This window comes from Gymnoscopelus braueri (genome assembly GCF_963280865.1).
Source record: "Gymnoscopelus braueri genome assembly, chromosome: 18".
In the NCBI taxonomy this organism is placed as follows: domain Eukaryota; kingdom Metazoa; phylum Chordata; class Actinopteri; order Myctophiformes; family Myctophidae; genus Gymnoscopelus; species Gymnoscopelus braueri.
In genome coordinates this window covers 9,528,880-9,556,090 of record NC_137618.1, presented here as the reverse complement: position 1 = coordinate 9,556,090, position 27,211 = coordinate 9,528,880, and the positions used below count along the sequence as shown (strand labels likewise).

At 42.4% G+C, this 27,211-nt stretch overlaps 1 protein-coding gene across 1 annotated transcript; it reads right to left on the bottom strand.

Annotated features, from left to right (window-relative positions):
* Window positions 1-19,684: 19,684 nt before the first annotated feature.
* LOC308105926 (GPN-loop GTPase 2-like) lies at window positions 19,685-20,575 on the bottom strand (the record flags this gene model as incomplete). The annotated part of the gene is made up of 1 exon (XM_080456892.1): window positions 19,685-20,575. A coding segment is annotated over one exon (891 nt), but the record flags the coding sequence as incomplete, so codon positions are not given.
* Between the last annotated feature and the right edge of the window lie 6,636 nt (window positions 20,576-27,211).

Genomic DNA, 27,211 nt, shown 5'->3' with positions numbered 1-27,211 from the left:
GGATTAAGGTGCAAAAGGTCAATGCGTGTCCACCTAGAATGGACTGACCCTAGTATAATCCGCAAGTAGCTCCATGAGGGAATGCAACAAAAAGTCATTTGTACCTGGTGTAGTCCACAGGTATGTCCGAGGGGGAGCTAAGTCCAAGTCATTTGTCCCTGGTATAATCCACAGGTGTGTTCAGGAAGAGCCAGAAAAGTCTGCGACCAGCTGGACAGTACCGCCTGTTGTCAGGCTGCTGAGCAAGGCTTAAGCCTCATTCAGCATTCTGACAGCAGCCGGATTAAAACTGCACCAGTACCTGGTGGTGGAACTCTTGATACTGCGGTAGAGCCCCTTGCCCGGTCGCGGTCGTTGTAGGGGTTTGAACAGTTTGTGACTTGGGTGGTGCTTGTCCTTGATGATGCGCTTGGCTTTGACCACGCACCGCTTTTTGTACAGTTCCTGGAGCGCTGGGAGCTCGCCTCCCATTATCCGCTCTGCCGATCGCACTACTCGCTGTAGGCTGATCTTTTCTCGGGCAGTGCAGTTCCCGTACCAGGCCGTGACACAGCCTGTTAGGATGCCTTCAACAGAACTGTTGTAATACAGCCTGAGGATGCGATGTCCTACTCCGAGCTTCTTCAGGCAGCGGAGCCAGTACAGTCACTGCTGAGCCTTTTTCCTCACGTGTGTGGTGTGCGTCTCCCATTTGAGGTCCTCCTCGATGTGTACTCCGAGGAACTTGAACTCGCTGACCCTTTCCACTGCAGCACCGTCGATGAGGATGGGCGCATGGTCTCTCCGCGGCCTCCTGAAGTCCACGATCAGTTCTTTGGTCTTGTCGACGTTAAGTGCCAGTGAGTTGATCTCCTCTCTATAGTCAGACTCGTCGTTGTTGACGATTCGGCCTATCACTGTCGTGTCGTCCGCGTACTTTATGATGGTGTTGGAGACATGTGTGGCTATGCAGTCATACGTGTACAGGGAGTAGAGGAGAGGGCTCAGCACGCATCCCTGGGGTGCTCTGGTGTTGAGGGTCAGGGGGTCGGATGTGATGCTGCCCATTCTCACCACCTGATGTCGGTTGGACAAGAAGTCCTGTATCCAGTCGCACATGCTTGGGTGTAGCCCTAGGTCTCTGAGCTTTTTGTCAAGTATTGCTGGGACAATGGTGTTGAATGCTGAGCTGTAGTCCACGAACAGCATACGTACATATTTGTCCTTCAGCAGCTTGTTGTCCATGTGCGAGAGGACGGTGTGGAGAGCCATGGCAATAGCGTCGTCGGTGGATCTGTTTTTGCGGTATGCATACTGCCACGGATCCAGCGAGGCAGGTAGCGTGGAGCTGATGTATTCCCTCACCAGTTTCTCGCGTGTAGTGTTGCGCGTTTCCACGTCGCCAGATTTGAAACCAGCATCCCGTTCATGCAGATGTGCACGTACTCCGCTGTCCATCCATGGTTTCTGATTGGGATAGATCCGAACTGTCTTTTTTGGGACTATGTCAACTATGCACTTACTGATAAAGCCAGTGACTGAGTCTGAGAGTTCGTTGATGTTATTCCCAGCGGCGTTCTTAAACATCCCCCAGTCAGTCTGGTAGAAGCAGGATTGTAGCATAGCGTCTGTGTCCTCAGACCAGATTCGGATTTCCTTCTCAACGACCGGCTCCCTTTTTAGCCTCTGTTTGTAGGCAGGTAGCAGCTGGATGGTGTAGTGGTCAGAGCTTCCTAGCGGTGGGCGGCGGAGAGCTTTGTATCCATCCTTGAAGGGCGTGTAGCAGTGGTCAAGAATATTGTCACCACGGGTACTGCAGGTGACATGCTGGTGGAATTTGGGAAAGACCTTTTTTAAGTCTGTCCGGTTGAAGTCGCCTAGGCAGATGGCTGCGCAGTCCGGGTGACGATTTTCTTGTGCACTGATAGCCTGGTGTAATTCCCTCATAGCTGTGTCCTTATTAGCTCCAGGATGAATGTAAACAACGGCTACAATCACAATGCTGAAGTCGCGTGGTAGGTAGAAAGGACGGCAGGCTATGATTAAAAGTTCAAGGTCTGGTGAGCAGTGATTATCTAGGATTTTAACATCTTTGCACCAGTTGTTGCTGATCAAGGCACAAACTCCCCCCCCACGTTGCTTACCGCTTAGTACAGGGTCTCTGTCTTTCCTATACGCGGTGAAGCCAGGAGGAGTGATGGAAGAATCAGATGCTAACTCCGTTAGCCACGTCTCCGTTAGCACAACAATCGGCGCGTTCCTCGTCTCAGTGTTATACTTAACGCGCGCCAGTAAGTCGTCCATAGTGGTCACTGTTCTTGATTCACACAGAGATCTAACGTTCGCTAGCAGGATTGAAGGCAGTGCAGGTTTATATCCACGTTTTGTTGTTCTTACGAGGAGACCCGCTCTTGTTCCTCGTCGGCCTGGCCGTCTCCTTCGCCACTTCCTTGTTATTGTCCCAGCCGGGACAAAGGGGAGCCCTCCCCCCACCCAGCCGGGTGGAGGGTTTTCGGCAAAAAAGTCCGGAATTCTGTGTGTAATCGCTGTGCTGATGTCCATAAGTGCTTGTCTGTCATAACTCCTTAGACACAGAGAAGGCTAAAAAATACTAAAAAGACGGAAAAACGTTGCGACGCTACGGAGCGAGTACAAGAGCAGCCTTTCTCCATGGCGCTCCTGCATAGGTGTTTCTGCCACTACACTAGCATTGAGTGAGTCATGGCATCCAGGGACGTGCACAGATAGACTCTAGGTGGTGCTAGAGCACCTGCCCTTTGCCCTCTTGACCAGAAGTGCCCTTTTGAAAAAAAAAAATGAAAAAAAAATTTTAGTTTACAGTATGTAGCCCATGGTGACATCGATCAATTCTGGATTAAAAACTTCTAATATATTAACAATTCCCCAAAATATGCATTGCAATTTTCTTCTATAAATCTCACACTACTAGGGCAGCTGGCGGTTCCGCCATAGACAGCGATAGAGTAATGGGGAAAGCGCTGTTTACCTCCTGCTGCTGAGGGGAAGGAGAAGAATCCACTGGGGCCAAGAAGAGGGCGGCCTGCGTTGCCATGGAAACCATACCCATGGATGCCTCCGAAGGAAGAAAAGTAATCTGAGGATAGTTAGACATCATCATCATCATCATCATCATCATCATCATCATCATCATCATCACTGCAATAGAGGCTGGAAATGGATGATTAAAGCCTGTGACTTCCTTTACCCCATTAAGACCGGGGACGCATCTGTGTCACTTTCGATTTCTTTGGCTTTTCAAAAATAGCAGATATACAAGTATACAAGTATATCATTTGGGTGGTCCTTGACTTTCTTTTTGAAGATTTTGAAAATATTTTGAAATAATAATTAAAAATGTCTTGAAACAAGTGTTAAAATGATATTTCCCCAAATGTGGGGTTTGGGAAACAGTGCTCTACAATTAAAGTATGTTCCCATACAACAACAAAAACTCGTCCTCCTCCTTTCCTTTAACAGGTCCGTTCATGAAAGTCCTGTCTTGTTTCCAATGAGGGCCTGTGAGAATTAGGGGTTAAGAGTCTTGCTCAGGGACATATTTCATTTCATCGACACATTTGCTGGCCTGGCCTGGAATCATACCTGGGGCAACCAGGGCCTCTGGCTCCCTAGGCGGGCTCACTAACCACTCAGCTATGGCCGCCCCATACAACAATAGAGCAGTGGTTCTCAACCTTTTCAGGCCATGCACGACCCCCCAAAATAATCATATTTGAACTGGGACCCCCCAGTGAAAATAGCTGATCTACAAGCTCACAACGCCTCGCAACGCGACCTCATTCTTATATTATTTGACAATTCTGACAATATTTCACCACTTTTTAGTTTGTTGATTACTTGTGATGCAGTAATGGTCTTTTTTCATTTAAGGTATCAAAAGGGTCTTAAAAGTCCTTAAATTGTCACCTTACTGTCATCTGGGGAACCCCCCCAAAATCATGTGGGGAGTGGACCCCCCTGGCGGTCCCGACCCACAGGTTGAGAACCACTGTACTAGAGGAGTTATGACCCCCTTATGGTAACTGAATATTCAAATAGAGTCATTGTGGAATTGATTATACTTGATGTATGTTTCAATTCCATTAGTTAGATCATTCCTGCAGAGATGCAGCTGTCACCACATTATCTTTCCCCTGTGGTGTGAAGTTGTGACACATGTCCTTGTTTGTTGAGAGTACAGTTCTGTGTCAAACCATAGACTGACATATTCGCCGATACCGATACCAGCGATTGCGGTTGATGATTTAATTATGTCGTGAATAGAAATGACATTTCTGTTTGGGTTTTTAGGCTTTGAAGTCGCATAGGGCAGATATTTCAAAATAACCTAAATATACAAAGAAATTACTGACATATTTAACAACTATATACTTAGAAACAAACATTAATAGTGGAAATAGCTGATCTACAAGCTCACAATGTGGCGTTGTGAGATGGCAAATCTGCTATATCACTATTTTTGAAAATGTTTGAAAATATATTTAAAAACATTTACATGGAAACTATTATGACGATTATGCAAAATAATTGTGATTATCTCAAATACTTGCGTATATATATTTTATCCCTGCTTCTGGTCAGACTGAATTAAATACATGCATTTCCTTGTAGACTGTCTGATAAGTTTGATATTGATATTTGATAATATAAAAAATGATTTCAATTTAATTAAAGATTTATATTAACCACATTAACATGTTAACCACACTGACATTCCTATTTAGGGCAATTTGTTTTCTAAAAAAGTGCCACATTTTGTCAAAGAAATTGTGAATATAGCAGATTTACAAGCTCGTGCTCCATCAGCTATTGTCACTATTTATTGTACCTAAAAGTAGATACAGTAGGGCTTAAAGCAGCACTATAGTATGTAGTTTGGGGTATCAGTGGCCACTTTGGACACAAATAACATGGCAGCCAACGTCTTTGACTTCATTACCCATAAGAGTCTCTGCAAGCATGAAAATGTTGCATTTATATACCGCTTTTATCCAAAGCGCTTTACATAGATTGTGCATTACATTCACCCGTTCATACACCGATGGCGGAGGAAACCATGCAAGGCACCAACCTGCATTAGGGGTTAGGGAGTAATTAGGGGTTCAGTGTCTTGCTCAAGGACACTTTCACACTAACTTTGGGAGAGCCCAGGATCGAACTGGGAACCTCAGGGTTCCCATCCAGCCGCTCTACCAGCCTGAGCTACTGCCGCCTTGGTGCCTTAACAGATGCCAGAATGAAACTCATTTGTCTCCCCGCCCTATCCACCTGTTTCCGCGGGAATTTACTGGAGCAAAAATCCTGTGTGGGAAACATCCTGCGGGGGGACCGGAAGTAGGAAATAGCGGCTCAGTGTGTTTACATTTGCCAGCAGAACGTAGCTGTACTGCGAACGGGCCTTTTGCATGTAGTTGAAGCGCAAGGGGACGGGGGGCGGGGGGGGAGAGAGTCAGCGCACTGAAGTCAAGGCACAGACTACTGTGTTGTTGACGGACAACGGATGCACGCTTATGAGAAACAACACAAATAAAACCTGGCAAAACAGTTGCGTGCATTAGCGCAAGATGAGGATAAATGAAACATTCAGTCTAAATGTCCAGCAACTACTACCAATACTTTTGTATTTGAAACCTTACATTTCTCTAAATATTATAAACTCTTAGGACAGCCTAATACAAATATAATTTATGAAAAGGCTACTATAGGCTACAGTGAAGTCGGACTGAATGACTGAAACGTTTTTTCTTTTTTAACTCTCTTGGTGATTATCTGGCACAGTAGTTGTGGATTAGCAAACTGGACATTAATGTTTCCTTTTCGCGTGCGAATTACTGGACATTTAGACTGAATGTTTCCTTTACCCTCATCTTGCACTAATGCACGCAACTGTTTTGCCATGTTTTATTTGTGTTGTTTCTCATAATAAGCGTGCATCCGTTGTCTGTCAACAACACAGTAGTCTGTAGTGTGCCTTGACTTCAGTGCGCTGACTCTCTCCCTATGCACCGCCGACGCCGGAAGGGGTTAAATAGTGGGGGGACCGCGATGACGTCATAGCGGGCGTGGCCAAGTGGTGACGTCATGACTCTCACGTTCCGTTTCGGTGTCTCCCCACCCCACACACTACGTCGCGGAAATGTCCGCGACGCAGTGGGGCTTAATTAATTCATTAAATGACCATAAAACAACATTAACAACACTCTACCCATCCTTCAGTGTGTGTCCCATCCTCAAATGTTTTACTTAAGTAAAAGTATCAATGCAATGTAGAATAAAAAAAATGTAAAGTAGCCTACTTTTGTTACTCTAGAGTAAAAGTACTCATTATACAAAATGTCCCATTTCAATGTTTTCAATGTATACAAATCTTCTTCTGTAATCTCGGCATCATTGAAAATGAGGGCTCTGCCCGCAATGTATTTCTGAGAAAATTAATCTAAAAGTTTGAATGAATAAAGTAATTTTCTGACTTAAATAAAATAACTTTACTTCTACTCCACATATAGACAAATATTGTACTTTTACTCCACTACAATTATTTGATAACTTTATTTACTATAGTTACTTTGTAGATTTTGATTATTATTACAAAACCACTTACAGTAGGCTATATATACTTTGGCAATTTGAAAATAGCAGATTTGCGACGCTTTGTGAGCTTGTAGATCTGCCATTTTCAAAGAATTTGTATACATTTTACACGTTTGAAAACTTGTGAAATGGGACCTTCTGCATAATGAGTACTTTTACTTTTGGTACTTTAAATACATTTTGATACCAATACTTTTCTACTTTTACTCAAGTACATTTTGAATACCTTACTTTTACTTGTAATAGAGTATTTTTACATCGCAGAATTGATACTTTTGTTTAAGTAAAAAATGTGAGTACTTTTTCCACCACTGGTATTCAGTAGGGTTTAACACCGGGAATCCCGGGATGCGGGAATCCCGGGAATCCCCAGGTTATTTACCGTCCCGGGAACTGACTTGGGTTCCCGGGATCCCGTTTTTTTTTTTTCTTGTTAGAAATGAATACTAATTAGTAGAAAGGCCTATCTACAGCGCGGAGGAATTACTATTATAATTAGCAAAGTTACTTGCCGCGTTGCCGACCAAGGCAGGGTCCCATCGTCCCGTTGTGAGAACCAATATGGGACGCACTGAATGTAACAGTAATGAACAAAATAAAACACAAGTGGCCGTGATGCCCCCTGCCTGCCCTGCACACGCTGATTTCACCGTTTCCTCTGCTGTCAAACGGTAGACACCAGTTGACTAGTTGAGATTCAACATCAAGTGAAACGCTGCATAAACAGTGGGTAGGTTTGATTTCGAGCCTATATTCCAGCTTAAAATGCGCGCAAGCCAAGCAATGCTTTTGATAGAGAGAGAGGAGAGACTGGAGAGAGAGAGAGAGAGAGAGCAAGAGAGAGCGCGTGCGAGAGAGAGAGAGAGAGAGAGAGAGAGAGAGAGAGAGAGAGAGAGAGGGAGAGAATTAGACCGATGTGGTCGGTGGTCCGATTTTTTTATCATCATTAATGTAGCCTACCCTACCTACACTTGCATTTTAGAACGTTCAAACTACCATTTTACTAGAACTACCCAGTAGAACAAGTGAACTGCACAACAGCTGTCTGTCTCATTGATTGTCAGTGGCAGCGCATGCATGTGCACATCAAAATCACACTACAAAACCCGACATTTGATCAACAACAAAATATAGATTAATACATTTGACAACATACAGCCAACATCCCAAAATGGAGTCTTAATATCCAGCAAGTAGCCTAATATAAATTAATAACTGCAAACAAATTACAAGTTTAGGCTATCAAATAAATCAATATCCTACAAAAGTAGAGAAGCTGTGACCTCACCGGCGCTCTGATGGACAATAAATAAATAATCCTTTTGCAAATTCTCTTGTCAATAATGAATACAAATGGAACGTTTATTTCAGCAGCTAGAGTTTGACATTGTTTGAGTGCGTGTTGTGTGCACAGCGCAGCTCCTCGTTTAAGTTAATTGTCAGAAGATCTCCGCCAGGGCACTATATTATATTTATATATTATATTTATATGATTTAAAAAATCTACTTAAGTCATTATTAGTGCAAGTTCATAGGTGGACACAATAGGGACATTTGGGCACCTCAATATAAAATTGGCTATTTAAGTATCTACATATAAATGCATTTTAGTTTTACTTTTTTTTTTTTTTACCCTTTAACGGGAATTCCCGGGAAGCCCGGGAAAAGGTCTGAAAATTCCCGGGAATTAAAATTAGCTATTTCCCGGAAAATGTTAAACCCTAGTATTCAGTGCATGCAGTGAGTGACTAGCCTGGTAAACCCTCCCTCCAGAAATCTCATTTGTATTTTATTTCAGGAGTGAGTCTGGCCTGCAGACCTATATGGGCAATTTGGCTGTGGGCTGGAGCTGGGCGGGAGTAATGTAGCTTTGATGTCCAAGTGGCCCTTTGATGTCCAATTAAGCCACTTTAGGCTGCAGTGATTATCACCAGGAGTAATTGGTTTGTCTTTGATGTTAATGAGCAGCTTGTATGAAAGGTGTATTGATTAATGACGTGTGAACCACTCGGGTTCCACCTGATTGGCCTACCCCCGCTGTCAATCACAAAACAATGAGCGAGGACACTGATTGGCTCGGTTATTTGGTAATGCACTAGAAACGCCCATACAAGCCTTCATGCCAGACTCACTCATGGAATCAAATGGAAATTAGATTTCCGGAGGGAGGGTTTACCAGGCTAGTGAGTGACTGTTAGTGCACAGGACGAGGGATTCGAGGGACACAATAGGGCTGCACGATTCTTGCTAAAATGAGAATCACGATTTTCCTCTATAAGAATTGAGATCACGATTCTCACACAATTCTCTTATAAATATAAAAATATTAAGCAAAAAAAAAAAAAAAAAATCGTCATAATTTAAAATCGAGATCGCATAGGTGTCTGAATCGAGATCACGATCTTTTTTCGATTAATCGTGCAGCACTATAGCGACCCTTCATTTCAATAAGGGCAGCAGACGGCAGAGCCAAAACCTGCAGAACGTACATGTTTAACACAACCACAGAGATCACGACTTGTTTATTAGAGGCAATTAGCATGTCTGGCTGGGGCCGCTTGACAATGGGAACGGTGGAGTGGGCGGAGTCTGCGGAGCTACTGCTATAGCGCCGGTAGAGAAAAAAAAAGACGAAAAAAAAAAAAAAAAAACTTTCTAAATATATATATAAAAAAATAAGTCGATAGCTGAAAAGTGGGGGGACAGAGAGGACCGTGCAAAAGGCCCGTTCGCCAGCTGCGAAATAGTAATACAGTCAAGCCCTTAGCAAGGACCCCCCTGAGTCTATATATCTATAGAAGGATGATTGTTATTGCTTAAACAAGTAACTTTATACATTTTGTGGGACATAATATGCCATATAGTTGTTCAAAAGAAAATGTCACCCCTCTGTTTTTTGTGGGGTTTCTTTTTTACAAATCAAACCTTGACCATAGTTACACGCAAAGATAAGCGGGAAGCTTGTGTCATATAGGGCCAGTCTGTACTCAAAACAATACATACCAGCCGGCATGTTGTGAAATCTGAACTCTATAATATCGTGATTGTCAAAACATATGGAAATTCCACAATGCATGCTTCTAAATTAGTTTTTCGTAAACCCAAGATGTGAGATGAACCAATAACAACGTGTGAGCTTGGTGTAGATTTAGTGTAGATGGAAAAAAGTACAGTCCAAGTACAGTTTTAACTCACATCCGGTTTACTAAGAATAGAGGATTTAAGAGGTTAAACCGATGTTCTGTAACACAACAAATCATGAACATGATAAAGACAGTAAGGTCTTACCTAACAGTGAATATGAGAGATGATTCCGAAGCTATCTGCCTTTTTTCTTTTAATATGACTTAAATGATTGTTGAACAGTAAATAATCGTCTTCTTCTCTCTTTCTCTATTTTGTCTCCCTTTCTTCTGCTCACTCCCTCTCTCTGTTTCTCTCTCTGTGTTTCTCTCTCTGTGTGTGTGTGTGTGTGTGTGTGTGTGTGTGTGTGTGTGTGTGTGTGTGTGTGTGTGTGTGTGTGTGTGTGTGTGTGTGTGTGTGTGTGTGTGTGTGTGTGTGTCTGTTCAAGGGCTTCTGGAGAAATGAAACTTTACAGCTGCATAATGCAAGGGGGAGGTATTTTAGGTATATTGCTGCATGTGTGTCATGGATGTCCTGTTGTTGTTTGTTTTGTAGTGTAAGTTTGGCAAAGACGTGTCATTTTATTCTGCCTCTTGGCCAGTTCACACTTTTATTGGTTAAATAAAGGTTACAAAAATGTAATAAAATGGTTAAGTTGTCCCACTGGCTATATCTCCAAACTCCAAAGGGAGGGAGTTATGTAAAAAAATTAAAAGAAATGAACAGTTGTAGCTCATTTAGACATTCAGCTCTTGACATGCAGTCTATGTCACTGTAATCTCAGGTGAGAACAGTTTTAACATTTTTCAACCACAAAAGTACAAAAACGAAACTGCACTATTTATGTAATAACACTGTGATAAGTATATGTTCACCCATATCATTTTTGCACAGCTTAGAGGAGGGAAAGGGTGTGTTTTGATAAAGCATGCTTGCGTTAACTGTCAATATCACACGTCACTCTGGTTATCTCCGTGCTTACAGGGCAAGTCCTCCCAACCTCCCCAGGGTTAATAAAGGTCAATTAAACAAAAGCTAATTCACCCCAGTTACTGCTAGACATGTAAATTCAAGGTTACTTTTGCAACCCTGGTTCTCTGACAATGAGTGAGGGGCTTCACACATTATTGTCAAAGACAGTGTGAGTAAGCACAGTTATAATTTTAATAATTATGTTTGAAATTACACAATGTAACTTTGAGTAGTTATTGTAAAGATGTATTGTAGCACAATAATAACCACTGGCTTCTGATGTCTCGTCTGAGTGAACCTAATCTAATCTAATCTGTCACTACTGCCTGACTGGAGTAGGACGTCGCATCCTCAGGCTGTACTACAACAGTTCTGTCGAAGGCATCCTAACAGGCTGTGTCACGGCCTGGTACGGGAACTGCACTGCCCGAGAAAAGGTCAGCCTACAACGAGTAGTGCGATCGGCAGAGCGGATAATGGGAATCGAGCTCCCAGCGCTCCAGGAACTGTACAAAAAGCGGTGCGTGGTCAAAGCCAAGCGCATCATCAAGGACAAGCACCACCCAAGTCATAGACTGTTCAACCCCCTACAACGACCGCGACCGGGCAAGGGGCTCTACCGCAGTATCAAGAGTTCCACCACCAGATTTTGGTGTAGTTTCAATCCAGCCGCTGTCAGAATGCTGAATGGGGCATAAGCCTGGATGAGTTCAGCAGCCTGACAGCAGGCGGCGCAGACTTTTCTGGCTCTTCCTGAACACACCTGTGGATTACACCAGGGACAATGACTTGGACTTTAGCCCCCCCCTCGGACACACCTGTGGACTACACCAGGTACAAATGACTTTTTGTTGCACTCCCTCATGGAGCTACATGCGGATTATACTAGGGTCAGTCCACTCTAGGTGGACACGCACTGACCTTTTGCACCTTAATCCCTTGTATAACGCACTGACTTTTTTTGGGTCTTTTTATTGTGCTCCTTAAGCACCTTAACGTCCTTGTCTATCATGCACAGTATAAGTATAACATGCACAGTACAATACATTGCTGCTATGCTCAGGCACCTTAGTTTAGTTTTTTTAGTTTTATTTATTATCTCAGGTAATTTGTAAATATGTAGATAACTTGTCTGGCCTTCTGTTGCTCTCTTGTTTTTGATCTCCTTCCCACCTGCCCCCCACCCTCTTCTTCTCCCCCCCCCCTCTTCTTTCTATGGAAACTAACGTTGCGATGGGAACGATGTACAAAAAAGAATTTCACCCACTTTTTTACCTTGTAAACCTGTGATGTGACAATAAAACTGATTCTGATTCTGATTAAACATGTAGTTGTTAGTAGGAATAAACACAGAAGCACCCGGGAGGAAGTGGACTATGAAAGGGGAGGAGACAAACCAAGTTCCTGTCTCTACACAAAAAAATGTGGTGGTTCCCAGATTGGAGTGAACCAAACCGTGTGACAAACTGACAAACAACTCGTCATTTATTAGGACGAGTAAGATGAGACGTGACGGTTGCGCAAAGTTTGCCGTTTATCTTTCCTGAGTATCATAATAGCATTTTGGGAATCACCTTCCTTTCTGATGCTTGTCTGTGGGCTATATATCTGTACACGCTACTTTGTCCTCAAAGGACCCTGACCAGAGTCTGGTTCACACATAACTTAATTGCTATAAATGATTAACTGGGGCAACCGGGCAACTTCAACTTTAAACATTGGGTTCTGAACAGTACAGTTTCCACCCGGCAGGTGAAATGTTTTGTATTTGGGTGTTTGCAGGACGGGAACAAATGAGGGACTCAGTCAGTAACTTTTCTTTAACGCATTTGGACCGGGAAAGCATCTGACTGTATTATTTTTAGATTTATTTGGCTATTAAAAAATAGTAGATATACAAGCTCATAGTGCAGCATTCGGTGCTGCACTATGAGCTTGTATATCTGCAAAAATGTTTAATCGTGAAAATTTGTGCAAATCTTTTAATATATATATTTTCAAGCAAACATTTGTAACTAAAATCTTTGCTTCTGGGGATCCCTGGAACAAAATATAATATTCAAATATTTGCACACATTTTCAATTTTTGTTATGTGTTATGTGCCTTGTATGTGTGTTGTTATGGAAATAATGTATATTGTCCATGCAGAAGGTGTGTGTGTGTGTGTGTGTGTGTGTGTGTGTGTGTGTGTGTGTGTGTGTGTGTGTGTGTGTGTGTGTGTGTGTGTGTGTGTGTGTGTGTGTGTGTGTGTGTGTGTGTGTGTGTGTGTGTGTCAGTCTAGTCTCCCTATGCTGGATTACCTTCCCTCATGTGTAGATTACACTCACACTTCCTTTTCGGATTCTACCTGGCATGGTTTCACCTGAAGTGGTTTTAACTATGTGAAATATGTGGTTTACTTTTTACCTTTCCTGTTGCACAAACTGGTGTATTGAACTGCACCTATAAAGAACACTGTACCTGCAGCTGCTTTTTCTTAACACCCGCATGATGCTACTGTTTCTAAAAGAACATGTACACACTTGCTTATGCTGCTAATGTTGGTAAATTAGGCGTACACTCCTGCATATTATGCTAATGTTCTAAACATCATGTAGCCTACTACCTGCTGTCACATACAGCTATCTGTATCTTTTTTGTTTTGTTTATTTAACCTGTTTCTATCCCACGTTTCTTTCCCCTTTCTCTTCTGCTCACGCTACCTGTCCTCTCTGTTCCCACGGAATACTACAATGGAGCACCCACTTTACACCTGAAAAGCTGTGACGTGACAATAAAGAAGATGATTCTGATTGTGATTCAGCCCTACAGGCCCCATGCAGCTCAAATCCAGCCACATCAGGCCCCAGTTCAATCCCAGTCAGAAGAAACCGGCTCAAACACAGCCATGTCAGAACCCAGCAACATTAGTGGCTACATTATTTAATTGGAATTGAAAAACAAAACAAACAAACATACATAATATCAGCACGAAGTATACTTTACAACATCCTAGGTTTAATCTAGCAGGTGCAAGAGCAGGCGGCGGGAGCGGGCAACAACACGAGCCGCAGCAGAAGAAGCCGAAGACTAAATTAATCTCTTGAACAGTGTCTTTTAGCCACATTAAATACTCCACCTTCCTTCTAGAACAGTGGTTCTCAACCTTTTCAGGCCGCGACCCCCCAAGATAATCTTATTTGAACTGGGGACCCCCCACCCTGATAAGCGCTTGGAATTGTAGTAGTTGAGGCATTACATTTAGTTTGACTCGGCTCCACAGATAAATACAGTATTGTGAAAATAGCCGATCTACAAGCTCAGAGCTTGTGGATCTGCTATTGTCATTTGTCAAAACATTTTATATTATTTGACAATTTGGCCAATGTTTGACTAGTTTTTATAGTGTAGTTTGTTGATTACTTTGGATGCAGTAAGGGACCACTCGAAATTTACAGAAGGGGGTCCCTGGAGGAAAATAGGGGAGGGTCATGCCTTTTTAATTTTAGTACAAGGGAGGGTCAGCTAATTTCACAGCCCTCACATCTAGCGTGACGCGTCGTACACTTCGCATCGCAGATCCACCTTACAGCCACCTCACAGACAGTGTGAGCGAGAGTATTGCGTGAAAGTAGGGCGAAGTCGCTTATAATTGTCGGACATGGCAACACTGTGGTGAAAAGTAAGGCAAATTAGCTTATAATCAGAGGACGCTGAGTGTCCTGTGCTCCCCTCTTTCTCTGTCCCTGTGTGTCTGTCCCCCTGTCTGTCCAATAAGGTTCGGTCCCACATAAAATTGCCTAGTTGGGTTCCACCTAGGGCCCAGGTAGAACCCACCTAAAGCCCACATGGGCAACCCAGTTGGGACCCACCTCGGTCCCACATATAATTGCCGCGGTGGGGCCCACCTAAGGCCCAGGTAGAACCCACGTATAGCCCACACGGGAAAGCCCAAGTGGGCCCATATAGTTCAGCCCACCTTGAAACCATATGGGTCCCATGTCAGCCCCACATAAATTGCCAAATTGGGGCCCACCTAGGGCCCAGGTAGAACCCACTTAAAGCCCACATGGGCAAACCCAGTTAGGACCCACCTCCAGGGACGCGGGAAGTGGGGTGCTGAGGGTGCTGCAGCACCCCTGGTGGTGGGGAAGAGAAATAAAAAAAAATGATTTATTTTTTTTTATTTTTTTTAATTAAACAAATATATATCATTTTAAAAGTCTATATACACACTTATATATTAAAACAATGATGTATTTAACTTTGGGGAATAAAATATTTGTTGAAAAAGGTGAAAAAAGGTGAAAAATGTGAAAGAAATCGCGGGACACATGTGAAAAAAAATCGTGCATGCGCGCTTCGCGCGCGTGCGGAGTCCCCCGCCAAGCCCAGCCCCCCCTGGCATAAATGACTTCCAGCGTCCCTGCCCACCTCAGTCCCACATAGACTTGCCTAGTTGGGGCCCACCTAGTGCCCAGGTAGGACCAACCTATAGCCCACATGGGCAACCCAGTTAGGACCCACCTTGGTCCCACATAGAATTGCTTAGGTGGGACCCACCTAAGGCCCAGATAGAACCCACTTATATCCCACATGGGCATCCCAGTTGGGACCCAAGTGGATCCCGCTGACATTGCCGACATGGGGCCCATATGGTTTAGCCCACCTTGAAACCATATGGGACGCAATGGGCGTGCTGGCTGGGTAGGCTGGCGTGAAAGTGTATAATATTTAGAGAAATTGAAAGTTTCAAATAGAGAAGTAGTAGTAGAAGTTGTGAATTAGCAAACTGGAGATTTAGTGATTTAGACTGAATGTTTCCTTTAGCCTCATTGTGTGCTAATGCACGCAACTGTTAAGGCAGGTTTTATTTTTGTTGTGTCTAATAACATCCTTTGTCCGTAAACAACATAGGCGACCCGTCTGTGCCTTGACTTCACCCGGCCCCCCGCCCCTTTGCCTGCAGTGTGTGTCTCTCTCTCTCACACACACACACACACACACACACACACACACACACACAGCACGGAGAAGTTCTACAGAGTTCTAATGAATTAATTAGATAATATAACAGCGTATCCGCGCGCCTGGTGTAGCCGGTATCATTGATAATCACGTTTATCTAAACAAACGCGTTGTACGCACCACGCATACGCTCGCTTTGAAAAGTCTGGTGTAGATCGATCGGCCCGAGTATTTTTTTCTCTCCGTGTCTGTGTCTCTCTCTTTTTTAAATCGAATGCTAAAATTGCCATTTGAATGTAGTTTAAAAAAATATATATATTTTTTTTAATGTACATTTTATTTTATTATAGTATTATAATTTTTTTCCTGACCTACCAATGCGAAAACAAATGCTTTCATCATGTTTCCCCCATAAACGTCACTTGAAAGTTACGTTTTAGAAACTTTAATAGTTATCACAACAGCGAACGCTGAAAATCAGCAATGCAGCCTGTGCTTCTCCTGTCTGTCTGTCTGTCTGTGCACTCGTTGCGCACAGCTGTGTGTCGTTCCTTCATCAACATGCAGGAGCTGTACTGTAGCCCCGCCCCCGGCTGATCCAATGCTGTGTGGCCTTGTAGATCAGCTGTGTTCACTACGCGAGACAAAAGCAGGCACTTGTAGGCAGGAACACATGCAGACATTATTTACGTGTGGTAAGAAGTTGTTGCCTAATATTTCTCTCCTCTTATAAAAAAAAACGAAAATGAACTAACTATATAAATTAAAACCATAACCATAACTATAAACTAATATAGTTGGTTTCACAATTTTGTTTAGCCTGTTATTAGAGCATTTGTATGTGTAAACGTATGTGTTTATTATTGTACTACCATACATAATTTTATATTATACATTATGTAAAATGTTCGAAAAGATTCGAATATTAAAAATAATAAAGCATTGAAATTCGAATGGGATTATAGAGGAGAACTGACAGCTCTACTGTGTGTCTGTGTGTCTCTCTCCCCCCCACCCCACACACGCACACACGCACACACGCACACACACACACACACACACACACACACACACACACACACACACACACACACACACACACACACACACACACACACACACACACATGCTCTCCTTGTCTCTCTCTCTCCCCCTCCCTCCCTCCCTCCCTCCCTCCCTCCCTCTCTCTCTCCCTCTTTCCCTCTTTCTCTCGCGCTCTCTCTCACCCCTCTCTCTCTCTCTCACCCCTCTCTCTCTCTCTCTCTCTCTCTCTCTCTCTCTCTCTCTCTCTCTCTCTCCTCTCTCTCCCTCTCTGTCTGTGTCGCTGTCTTGCACGTCGCTCTTTCTCTCGCGCTCTCTCTCACCCCTCTCTCTCTCTCTCTCTCTCTCTCTCTCTCTCCCTCTCTGTCTGTGTCGCTGTCTTGCACGTCAAAGGGTGCTCACTATCTCGCAGATGATTGGCTGTTCAAAACGGACCAACCGGAAGTAAATTGCGAGATGAAATATATAGCACTTTATTATTAGAGAAGGAGACACATGTGAAGGTTGAAAATAAAGTAGAAGTACTTATATACTTTTGCATGAGGGATTTTTGTAGCAAGTTAGGAGAGAAGTGGAGCAGTGGTTTGGCCGTGAGTTGTTCCTAAGAGGTTGAGTTTCCAAAGGCGTGCGGCTCTCTGATTGTGTGGTGGGATAGTCCGTTTTTATATACCTTTTTAGTACAGCAGAACAGTGGTCAATGACCCCTCTCTATTTCAAAGGATAAACGGATTCAAATCCAGTAACACCTTGGTCTATTTAGAATCAATGACGGTCGTTAACAAGCCAATCAACGCACAGCGAGTGTGAACGACCCAGCAGAGCACGGGGCAGTGTTGCCAGCTTTTGTGAGAGAATTACGCAACCAGGTCTAGGAAAACCAGCCCAAAAGAAGCAACTGAACTAGGTCACATCATGAGCACTTTAAACATAACAAGATCACAACGCGTCACATTGTATTTCCATTCCAACACTTTAAAAGCAAGCCCAATAAAAACGCAACCCGCACATAATACTACTATTTGCAAACGACTTTACAAAACATGGCAACATCTCAGTTCCGCAAGACATGGAGCTGTATATTCACACACATACCAGTCACAATGACGGTTCCTACAACACACGCTGCTCAACCACACTCGACTACTGTTAACTTACACACACATTATAGGAACCTATAGTTGATGTTAGCTGTTGATTGATGGACATTTTCACTTCAATACATTGTTCTTTTTAAAGTAGAATCCTGTACCCAGCATGCACTGCGGTATTAGCGTAGCTAGGCACATAGATATACTATGGCTAGGCGGCAGCCCACAGCAGGCATGCTCTTATTGGATACAGGATAGGTGGGCACTTCGATGCAAAATTGGCTATTTTGCCCAAAATGTAAAAATAAATAATTGAAAAATGGTCTTAAGTAGCTAATGTAAAGTACATGATATGAACATGCACGGTAGCCTACATCAGACTTAAATGTATCCTTCAAATTCTTGTTTATGCCCCAAAATGACTGAATGTACAGGTTTTGTTGCAATTGTAGAAATATTAGACCTTAATTGTCGAATGTTCAAGCATGTTCTAATCATGTATAGCCTACTTGACTTTACTAAAAAATACTTTCCAAATATATTTTGTTTTAACACCCCTGTTACTGAACAAGCTATTACTAGGCTATTAGAATAGGATATATAGCTTTACCTTTTTTAACAAAAAGATTTTTGTTTTAACCAAACAGTATCACTTACAGCTCCTTTTACGGCATAGTGTTGTTTGGCCCATAATGACTCTTATACAGGTAAGTGTAAAGGTCAATGACCAGTCAGTACAATTAGACAGTTGTTCATAAGCTTTATGAGTCATGTTGGGGGTGTAGTGTACACATGTATCTGTTTCTGCACATATACACACACGCTTGAAGACTGCAATCCAGTTACTTATCACTATGCAGCATTAACTAGTCCCTATGTAGCATTAACTAGTCCCTATTGCAGAAGAGTCCCAGCTGTAGTCCATCCTTTCTGGTGGTCAGGTTTGACAGCAATGGAGTCACCTGGGCTTGAGCAGAGGTTACAGGTGGCATCTATGACATTATGACATGGTGACAAGGCTCTTTTCCACAACACAAGAACTAAGTGGCCGTGCTGTGTAACATATTTCACAGGTTCTGTATGTTTCCATACGAGAAAACTCAGTTTCAGATAAGGTTCGGAACCGAATTTGGGCCCTGCTCATGACGTAGCACTAGCAGGAGTTCTAGGAATTTATACATTGTGAATTTATACATTGTGAGATTTTTTTTTCCTAAAATGTCTCACAATGTGACCCATTGTGAGCTATTTGAGCTTTATTATTATTATTTTTAGGACACTTGTGATGCTTGACACTGCAGTGACACTTCAGTGATGCTTGCGGCTCTGCCTCGTTCCTGACCGCATCACTGGCGTGCCAATAATCATGGTAAAGCACACCCTCTCGTGTAATGTTGCTTAAGTATATAGATGTGGAGGGTCTCAGCTTTTGTATGAATGTAAGAAGGGGGGCTTCCAAGGAAGAGATTGGAACCACTAGTCTCGCGTAGCCAGACAACTATTCCACAATCTCTGAATGCTATATAGAGTCTGGAACTACACCTCCCGAAATCCGAGAGAGGAAACTGGCACTTCCGTTCACAACGTTTTATTCTTTAATTTCCATTTCTGCTAAGCAGCAAGCTAAATATACTTAGATGATTTGTATTTATGTTGGGATAAATTTGTGCGAAACAGACGTGGGGAGGAGGCTTCACATCCGGTTTATATTCCAATCATGATCAGAGCTTCCGAGTCCCAGACTGTATGACCGGAAACATTTGAAAATTGTGGGGGGCAACAGTCTGGCCATGCGAGACTAGGGAACCACTGACTTGAAGGACTGGCAGTGTTGTTTCCCATCTTCCTCTGTAAAGCAGTGCAGGAGAGGGACGTTACCTCTGTCCATTTGTGCCCAATAATTTCACAGGTCTATCATTTCCTCCTCCACTGTCTTTTCATTAGTTTCAACATATCTCTCGTGAAGTCCCAGTGTTGAGCTGAACTGAAAGTCTGCCCCCACAGCATCTGACATCATGGCCTGCAGGTTCCTCTCTTCTAGGTCTCCAAAGCAGTAACCATTAGCTTTGTCCACGGTCCGTAACACCCGTGTCATGCTCTCCTTATCCTCCACATTGAGAGGGACAAAAGACACAAGGCTGTAGTCTTGCACGATCTCCACCAACTTCTCGTTTAGATGGTGGAACTTCTTAAAGAAGGGGTCTGCAGCCAAGTGGTCCAGAAGATAGGTCAGGTCCATGACCTCTGTGTAGAAGTCCAGGTTGAAGGCCAGTTTACCGTACTGCTCAATCAGGTCCATCTTGGAGAGAACGTTGACATGGGGCAGCTCTACATGCAGCATGGTGGACAGAGAGGTGCACAGCACAGAGATGAACTTGGCCGGGTCAGCGCAGTAATGAGAATCCACCAGGTGGACCGCAGCCAACCTGAAGTTCCACTTGGCCAGCTGGGAGAAGATGTTCTTCACCGAGTTCTGGTGAGTGTAGAGCTCCACCTGCCCGGGACAGTCAAACAGGACGTAACAGTCTTTATGCTGATTCAGCTTCTTCTCCAGCCAGTCCAAGTTTGCCTCCAGATACTCCATACAGTAGAGCAGTCCACCGTTGGGCCCCAGCTTCAGGCCCTCCATCACATCATCCAGGGTGACCAGATCTGAGATGTCCACGCCACAGGGATAGGGAAGCCTGTCGTTGGCAGGGTCCATGTTCACCACAACCACCTTACGTCCCAGGTAACCCAACACCTGCTGCATTCCCTGGCAGTACGTGGTCTTACCTGACCCCGGGGGGCCAATAACCACCAGTGCAATTTATGGGTTGTTGAGGGCTGATTGGACATGATGGTGGGAGGCTTTCACATTGAACTAATCATGACATCACAAAAATCTAAATCCTGAAAGTTTAGTGTTCTCTCCATTGTTAAACATATAGAGGATCAAATATGTAGCAAAACTTTTGCCAGTACAACGCAAATTTTTATTTTCTTAAACACAGCAGTTAGAAAGTAATGTCTTACTGTTGTATATAATATGTTTGGATGTGTGGCAGAAATCACGTCAGAGTGTCAGGCCAGGAGGACACTGTTATCAATGTTCAGGTGAGTTTGTGATGAAACGGAAAGCAGAACAGGGATTCATTTTAGACTGTTGCTATGTGGGCAATGACAATAAACACCAACAACTATTCTTCATCTGACTGACAGGACCCTCTTTAGGGCTTTTCAATATTTGCCATGACGTTTTTGCATTAGAAGACTTCATACTGTATGTCATAATGATGTCATAGATGTCCATAGACAAACATAAGTGCGAACATTAGTTTAGTATGTCCAAATTTGGAGTGTATTCTACATGACATCATAGATATCCATAGAGAGGTAGAGAACCTGGCTTAGACATGTATGAGAAAAAGATAATAGGATTCTCAAACTGATTTTTAAAGATAAAAGTACACCCGGCTCTTAACACAAAATGTTGCCATGCATGGGGCCTACACTTCTGTTCATTATGTCACCTGATGGCTGTAAGTACCTCCCCCCACCCTCAGTGCACCCAAAGCCGGATGCTACTGTAGACGTGGTATATGGCCATTCTGTGGCTATGAACTGCACAACAAAAAGAACCAACAAAATAGTAAATAAAAGTGAATAAATTAAGACAAACAGAACAGCTCAAGCAGCAGGTTTGTTGCTGCTTTGGCAAGTCTCTTAAAAGTGGTGACTTTTGCAGCAAATGTTGAATGACCCAGGTTTGAAGACTTTGTGTCTTTCACAGTAAAGGTGGTCTGAGCTAAACATGCTTTAAAGACTTGCTGCTCTGGTGTTGTGGTGGCAGGCACAGCAGCTCACCACAACTAGCAGCTACACAGTTTCACTCGGCCACTTCCTACTAGTGTCATTTTTTTTCATGATCAGAACAACCTGGGGAATTGACTTGAACTGTTGGTCATCATGATTGGAGACGGTTTTAAAATGATGCCAATTGTTGTTTTTCTCATTTTGCTTGATGATATAGTTCACACCACTGAAGGTAGGATATCTGTAAAGTCTGTCTTCTAGCAAGTTGCATATTATGTTAAACGTTAGAGGCCACTGTATATCAGCTTCCTTGTGCAGAACATGATGTGGTAATTTATCTATAACAGTCTTTCAACAGTAAATATGTTATGTTTAAGTTACAGGCTTCACTGATGTTACCTATAGTAGGTGAAATGTTTCAGATAAATTATTACATTGAATTTGTCGGAAGTCTGATGTCATTTGTCACTTTTGTTCATATTATTGTATGTGAGCAAAAAAAATGTATAACATTGATTTGCTTACTCACTCAATACATTTCCTTATGCAGTGAGATCTCTTGTGAAAACCATTGGTGAAGAACCAGATGTCACTCCAATATGCCCCAATCAGACATTTAATGCCACCATAGGGATAATATGTAACATCAAAACAGCACGGAATGGTGGACACTGTCGACTGTCTTACTACTATGAGAATGGCACTGAGAGTTCTTGTGACTCTAGGATCACACTCTTAAAACAGAATGAGACAATGTTTCTGCACCTCAACAAATTAACACCAGCGGATAATGGGATCTATAACTGTGATTGTGTGTTCACTGAGGGAATGGCTTCTGTCCATCTCAACGTGACTGTGAACAGTGAGTCATTATTGTTTTGTATTTGCCTGGACATAGTGGGGTGTCATTTATGTTGGACATTCATTAACAGCCTTTCTTTTACCATGGTAATGTGACTACTTTAAAGTTTATCCCAGAGCACTAGCATTAACTAAGAGTTAACGTTTTGATAATTCCAAGGGTGTTGCATTACACATGAATGATAACACCGTCACCGTTTATAGGTCTTTAAAATCATGAATTTAGGTGCTGCAGTGTAATATTTGTTTGACAGTGCCCACTGTGTAACTAACCAGGCCAATAAAACCATAGCAGCAGTTATTACAGCTCATTTGAGCAAACTATATGTTAACTGGATTGAACATCTGCTGGCCTATTAGGATCCTAGCTCAGTACTGTTACCACAAAATGAAAAACTCAGGCAGGATAAGGGATAAGGGATCTGTTATTACACAAATCACAGTGACACATTGGCTTGATGACAAAGGTTTACTTTATGTCTTTCACAGTAACAGAAGTACCAGGGGACAATGTTTCCCCAACTAAGATGCACATACTTACTGAAGTGATAAGAATCACTGTCATCATCATTGGAATTGCAGTTACCTTGTGTATCGTGGGAAGATACTCGGTGAGAGTAGGATATTCCAGCAAGAACATTAAATGTATAGTGTAAATAATGGATGATGGATGGATGGATGGAAATGTATGTATGGTATTACAATAGCATTGGAGCTTTTATTTTTGTTTTGCATTTTTACTATTCTCTAAGGCTAAGCAAATTTCAAAGAGGACATTTTGAAACAAATTAATACATGTTTTGTTGTCCAACTGTCCTTTAATCTTTTATTAATTTGACATTAACATTTTGTCATAAATGTCAAAATGGGTTATTACATCAATTTTAATACCAATTGCTATAATGATGTTATTTTGTATGTGTCTTAATGAAGCTCAAGGCCGCTTAACATGCACAAAACTCCAGTAAAACAGTATCCAGTATCAAACATTTTTGATCACACCAGAGACCATGAGAATCGGCCTACAGTTCACTCCTACTGCTGTGAAATTTCACTTCCTGATGTGGTTCTGAAAATAGATGAGACCCATGTGCTGCCTCAAAATGCTCTGAAGATGTGAGCTTAGTCATAATGCTATTTTGTATTAACTTATGCTTGTTTGATCTTTTGCCCAACAGAAAAAAAGTCCAACATTGCAGAGCCTCCAATGTGTGGTAATGTACATATGTGTGTGTGTGTGTGTGTGTGTGTGTGTGTGTGTGTGTGTGTGTGTGTGTGTGTGTGTGTGTGTGTGTGTGTGTGTGTGTGTGTGTGTGTGTGTGTGTGTGTGTGTGTGTGTATTGATGTATTTATACAGTAGCCTGTACATAAGTATGTTGTAACAAATCAGGTAACAGGAAGGGGTGGGTGGGAGGAGCAATGAGCAGTGTGGTCGCACAAAGATCACTCTAAATAAGGCTAGAGCTACAGTCCACAGGACAATGTGGGGGCTTGAGTTGAAAACAAAACAAATCTTGTGTCGATACAACATGATATAATACTTGCTTTGAGCCGTAATACTAGCTACTGAGGGTGAAAGTGTGTACTTGGAAAGTGTGGCATTGTTCATGAGGTGGATCTCTCTCTCTCTCTCTCTCTCTCTCTCTCTCTCTCTCTCTCTCTCTCTCTCTCTCTCTCTCTCTCTCTCTCTCTCTTTCTCTAATTGACTGGTGACCCTAACCCTCTTGTCTGACATTATTTTGTCTGTAGGAAGGTCTCAGACTTTGAAAGTCCCCAGAGTAATGAATATTTTCTTTTTCTTTGTAGGAGCCAGTGGACAGCATTGAGCCTGACAGCACCTTCATACAGACAGAAAACGCACTTTAATCTCTCTCTTGAAAACAGCAGTCATCAAGCCACGCAAAAAAATTATAAATCAATACACATTAATAATGACTAAATCAATAACTAAATAAAATCTGCTGTTTGAACTAAAACAATTCAACTTCTTGTTACTAAAAACAGCTTTGATATCTTCCAATCAGGATTTTGACCACGCCACAGCACAGAGGCTACTCTCTTCTTGTTAAAGTCTTCAATGACATCCACTTATACAGACAGTGGCAGAATTTCAGTCTATTGATCTCAGTGCTGCATTCAACAAAGTCGACTAGGCTACAACATATTACTAGACAGACTGGACAACTGGGTGGGACTTTCTGGCACAGTAAACTGGTTTGGATCATATAAAGGGCAGGGACTAGTTTGAGTCACATCTGTGCAAGACAAAAAAGACATGCAGAGTTCCAGAATTCTCCATTCTGGTGCCTTCAACATCTACTTTCATGGTCATGGCCTCTGCCCCTTCCATTCCCCTCTCCTGATCCCTATATGCCACGATTCCGCGAAGACCCGCTGGGCCACTGTGATGATTGGCCAGTAGTATACTGCAACCTGTTTTTTGCAACCTGGACCCTATCAGGGCCAGACTATCAATTCCCCTACTGATGAGACTAGAGAAGACTGTCCGAATGTTATTCATTGCTGGTTTGTATATTCATGTGTCAGTTCTCATTTGGTTTTAAGTACGTTCAGGTTGTTGTCTTAGTTACTTAATTATGCTTGAGTGTTGTGTAAAGGGTTTTGAATGTTCACCATGTTGTGTGTGTTCATGTTTCTAAAGTCTTTGTCAAGCTTAATTTATGTTCCTGGATTAGTATTCCTGATTTGAGTTCCTGCGTTTGGGTCCTTACGGCAGTGACAGCAGTGACAACACACAGAAATGTGTGTGGGGAGAAATTAATTGGCATAATGACTAAATTGGTGAGAAAATTGGGTACAAATAATTGGCTACTCCAAATTTTGGAGGAAAAAAAAATATTCTGCTGCTTGAATCCCTTACTAATACCAAGAAACCAATTTATTTCTACTGTTTGTTCATAAAGCATCTAATGGTTTAGGGACAACGTTTTTGTTTTTTTGCTACATCATGCACCATCCAGACCTGTATGTGTGTACGTGGGAAATAAGTAAATGTGAGAGACTATACCAATGTACGAGAAAATAAATGATGCTATGCTGCCCCCTAGAGAGACTAATGGCTCAGCATCGACAAGGGTGACAGTGGTTTCTGCCCCTGTAGAAGTTAAAGCCTAGCCCCCCGCCCCCCCCCCCCAAAATGTTTTTGTTTTCAAACTGTTTATATGATGTTTTGCATAGTAGTGGATATTTGACTGTCATTAATGTTTCGATGAATTGAGTACAAAGGACCCTCAATGGAAACAAGCCATAGGCTTTCTTTTGTTTAAAATCCTCCTAGCAGACCTTGTATTGAACTGTACTTTCCTGTTCTATTTTTTGCAAACTGCTAATAAAGTATTCAATCAATCAATCAATCAATCAATCAATCAATCAATCAATCAATCAATCAATCAATCAATCAATCAATCAATCAATCAAAAAGCATGTCTGTGTTTACTACTACAGCTAGGCCATTCTAATAGAATACAGTCATGATTGTTGTAGACAATTCATTCACTATGAATTGAGTACATGGGGACCCCATTTGAAACAAGCCATTAGGCTTTCATGGGCTTTTCAATCCTATTTAGTTGACCTTGTATTTAAACTGTACTTTCATGTGCTTTCCCCCCCCGCAAATTTCTAAATAAAGTATTCAATCAATCAATCACACTTTGACATCTCTTGTTTAATAAAATTATATTGCTGTCTTTTATGTTCATAGAGCAGAATAGACATATTTGACGTTTATCTCCAAGTCAGATGCGATTTATTTTTTACTTTTTTAAATCACCCTTTTGGCTAGCCATGGTTCACATGACGCTCGTCTGTCACAAGCGTCATGGAACCGTTCAGTCCTGATTTCAAATATGAAGTGCTGACCCCCGAGCCACAGATGTAACAAGTTGAGCCGGCAAAGGTCTAAGTACCTGTATATTCCGTATTGTTCAATAAAAAGCTTTTTAATCCGATCACCAGCCATTTTCTCCGATGCTTTCAGATATGCGACACTACTGGTTGGGAGGTGTATTGCACTCTGATACATTACAACAAAATATAAAAAATGGCCGGATTAAAATACTTTTTATTGAACAATACGGGAGATACGGGTACTTATCGCGGACCGGCTCAACTTGTAACATCCGTGGCTCCGGGGTAAGCACTTTATATTTGAAATCTGAACCTTTATGTACATGTGAGAGTTGTAAATGTCCAAAAATAAAAAAACAAGAACAATCGGTTCCATGACTGTCATGGTATGACAGTCATGTTTCAGGGCTACCTATTGGCTAGCCTAAATGGCATGCACCTTGCACTAGAATGACACAAATAAATAAATATGGTAGAGCAGAAAGTGTCAACTGTATCACGATATAAACATTAATTAAAAAATACATTTTACAACAAAATTGCTATTTTTGCGTGGGTTGTACAATTATGACAAACTTTTCTGTATTGGAGTAGTTTCTTATTTAGTCCATAGAGACACACGGGGACTACAAATTTCACGCCCACTTTTGAGACAGCGCCGCTACTCGAGGTCCGTTAGAACGATGAACTGCATCTGCCAATGCATTCCCTATGAGAGGATATGAAAGTTAGCCTACTTTTACCTATGACTTTTACTCGCCTGTCTCTCCCCGCACCCGCCCCCCGCTACTGAGACCGGGGGTAAAAGGGCAGGTCGCGTCTCTATACGTTCCCGGTGCAGTTGCCAGATTTTGTGAGAGAAATAAGCAACCAGGTCTTGTAAAACAAGCCCAAAAGATAGGCT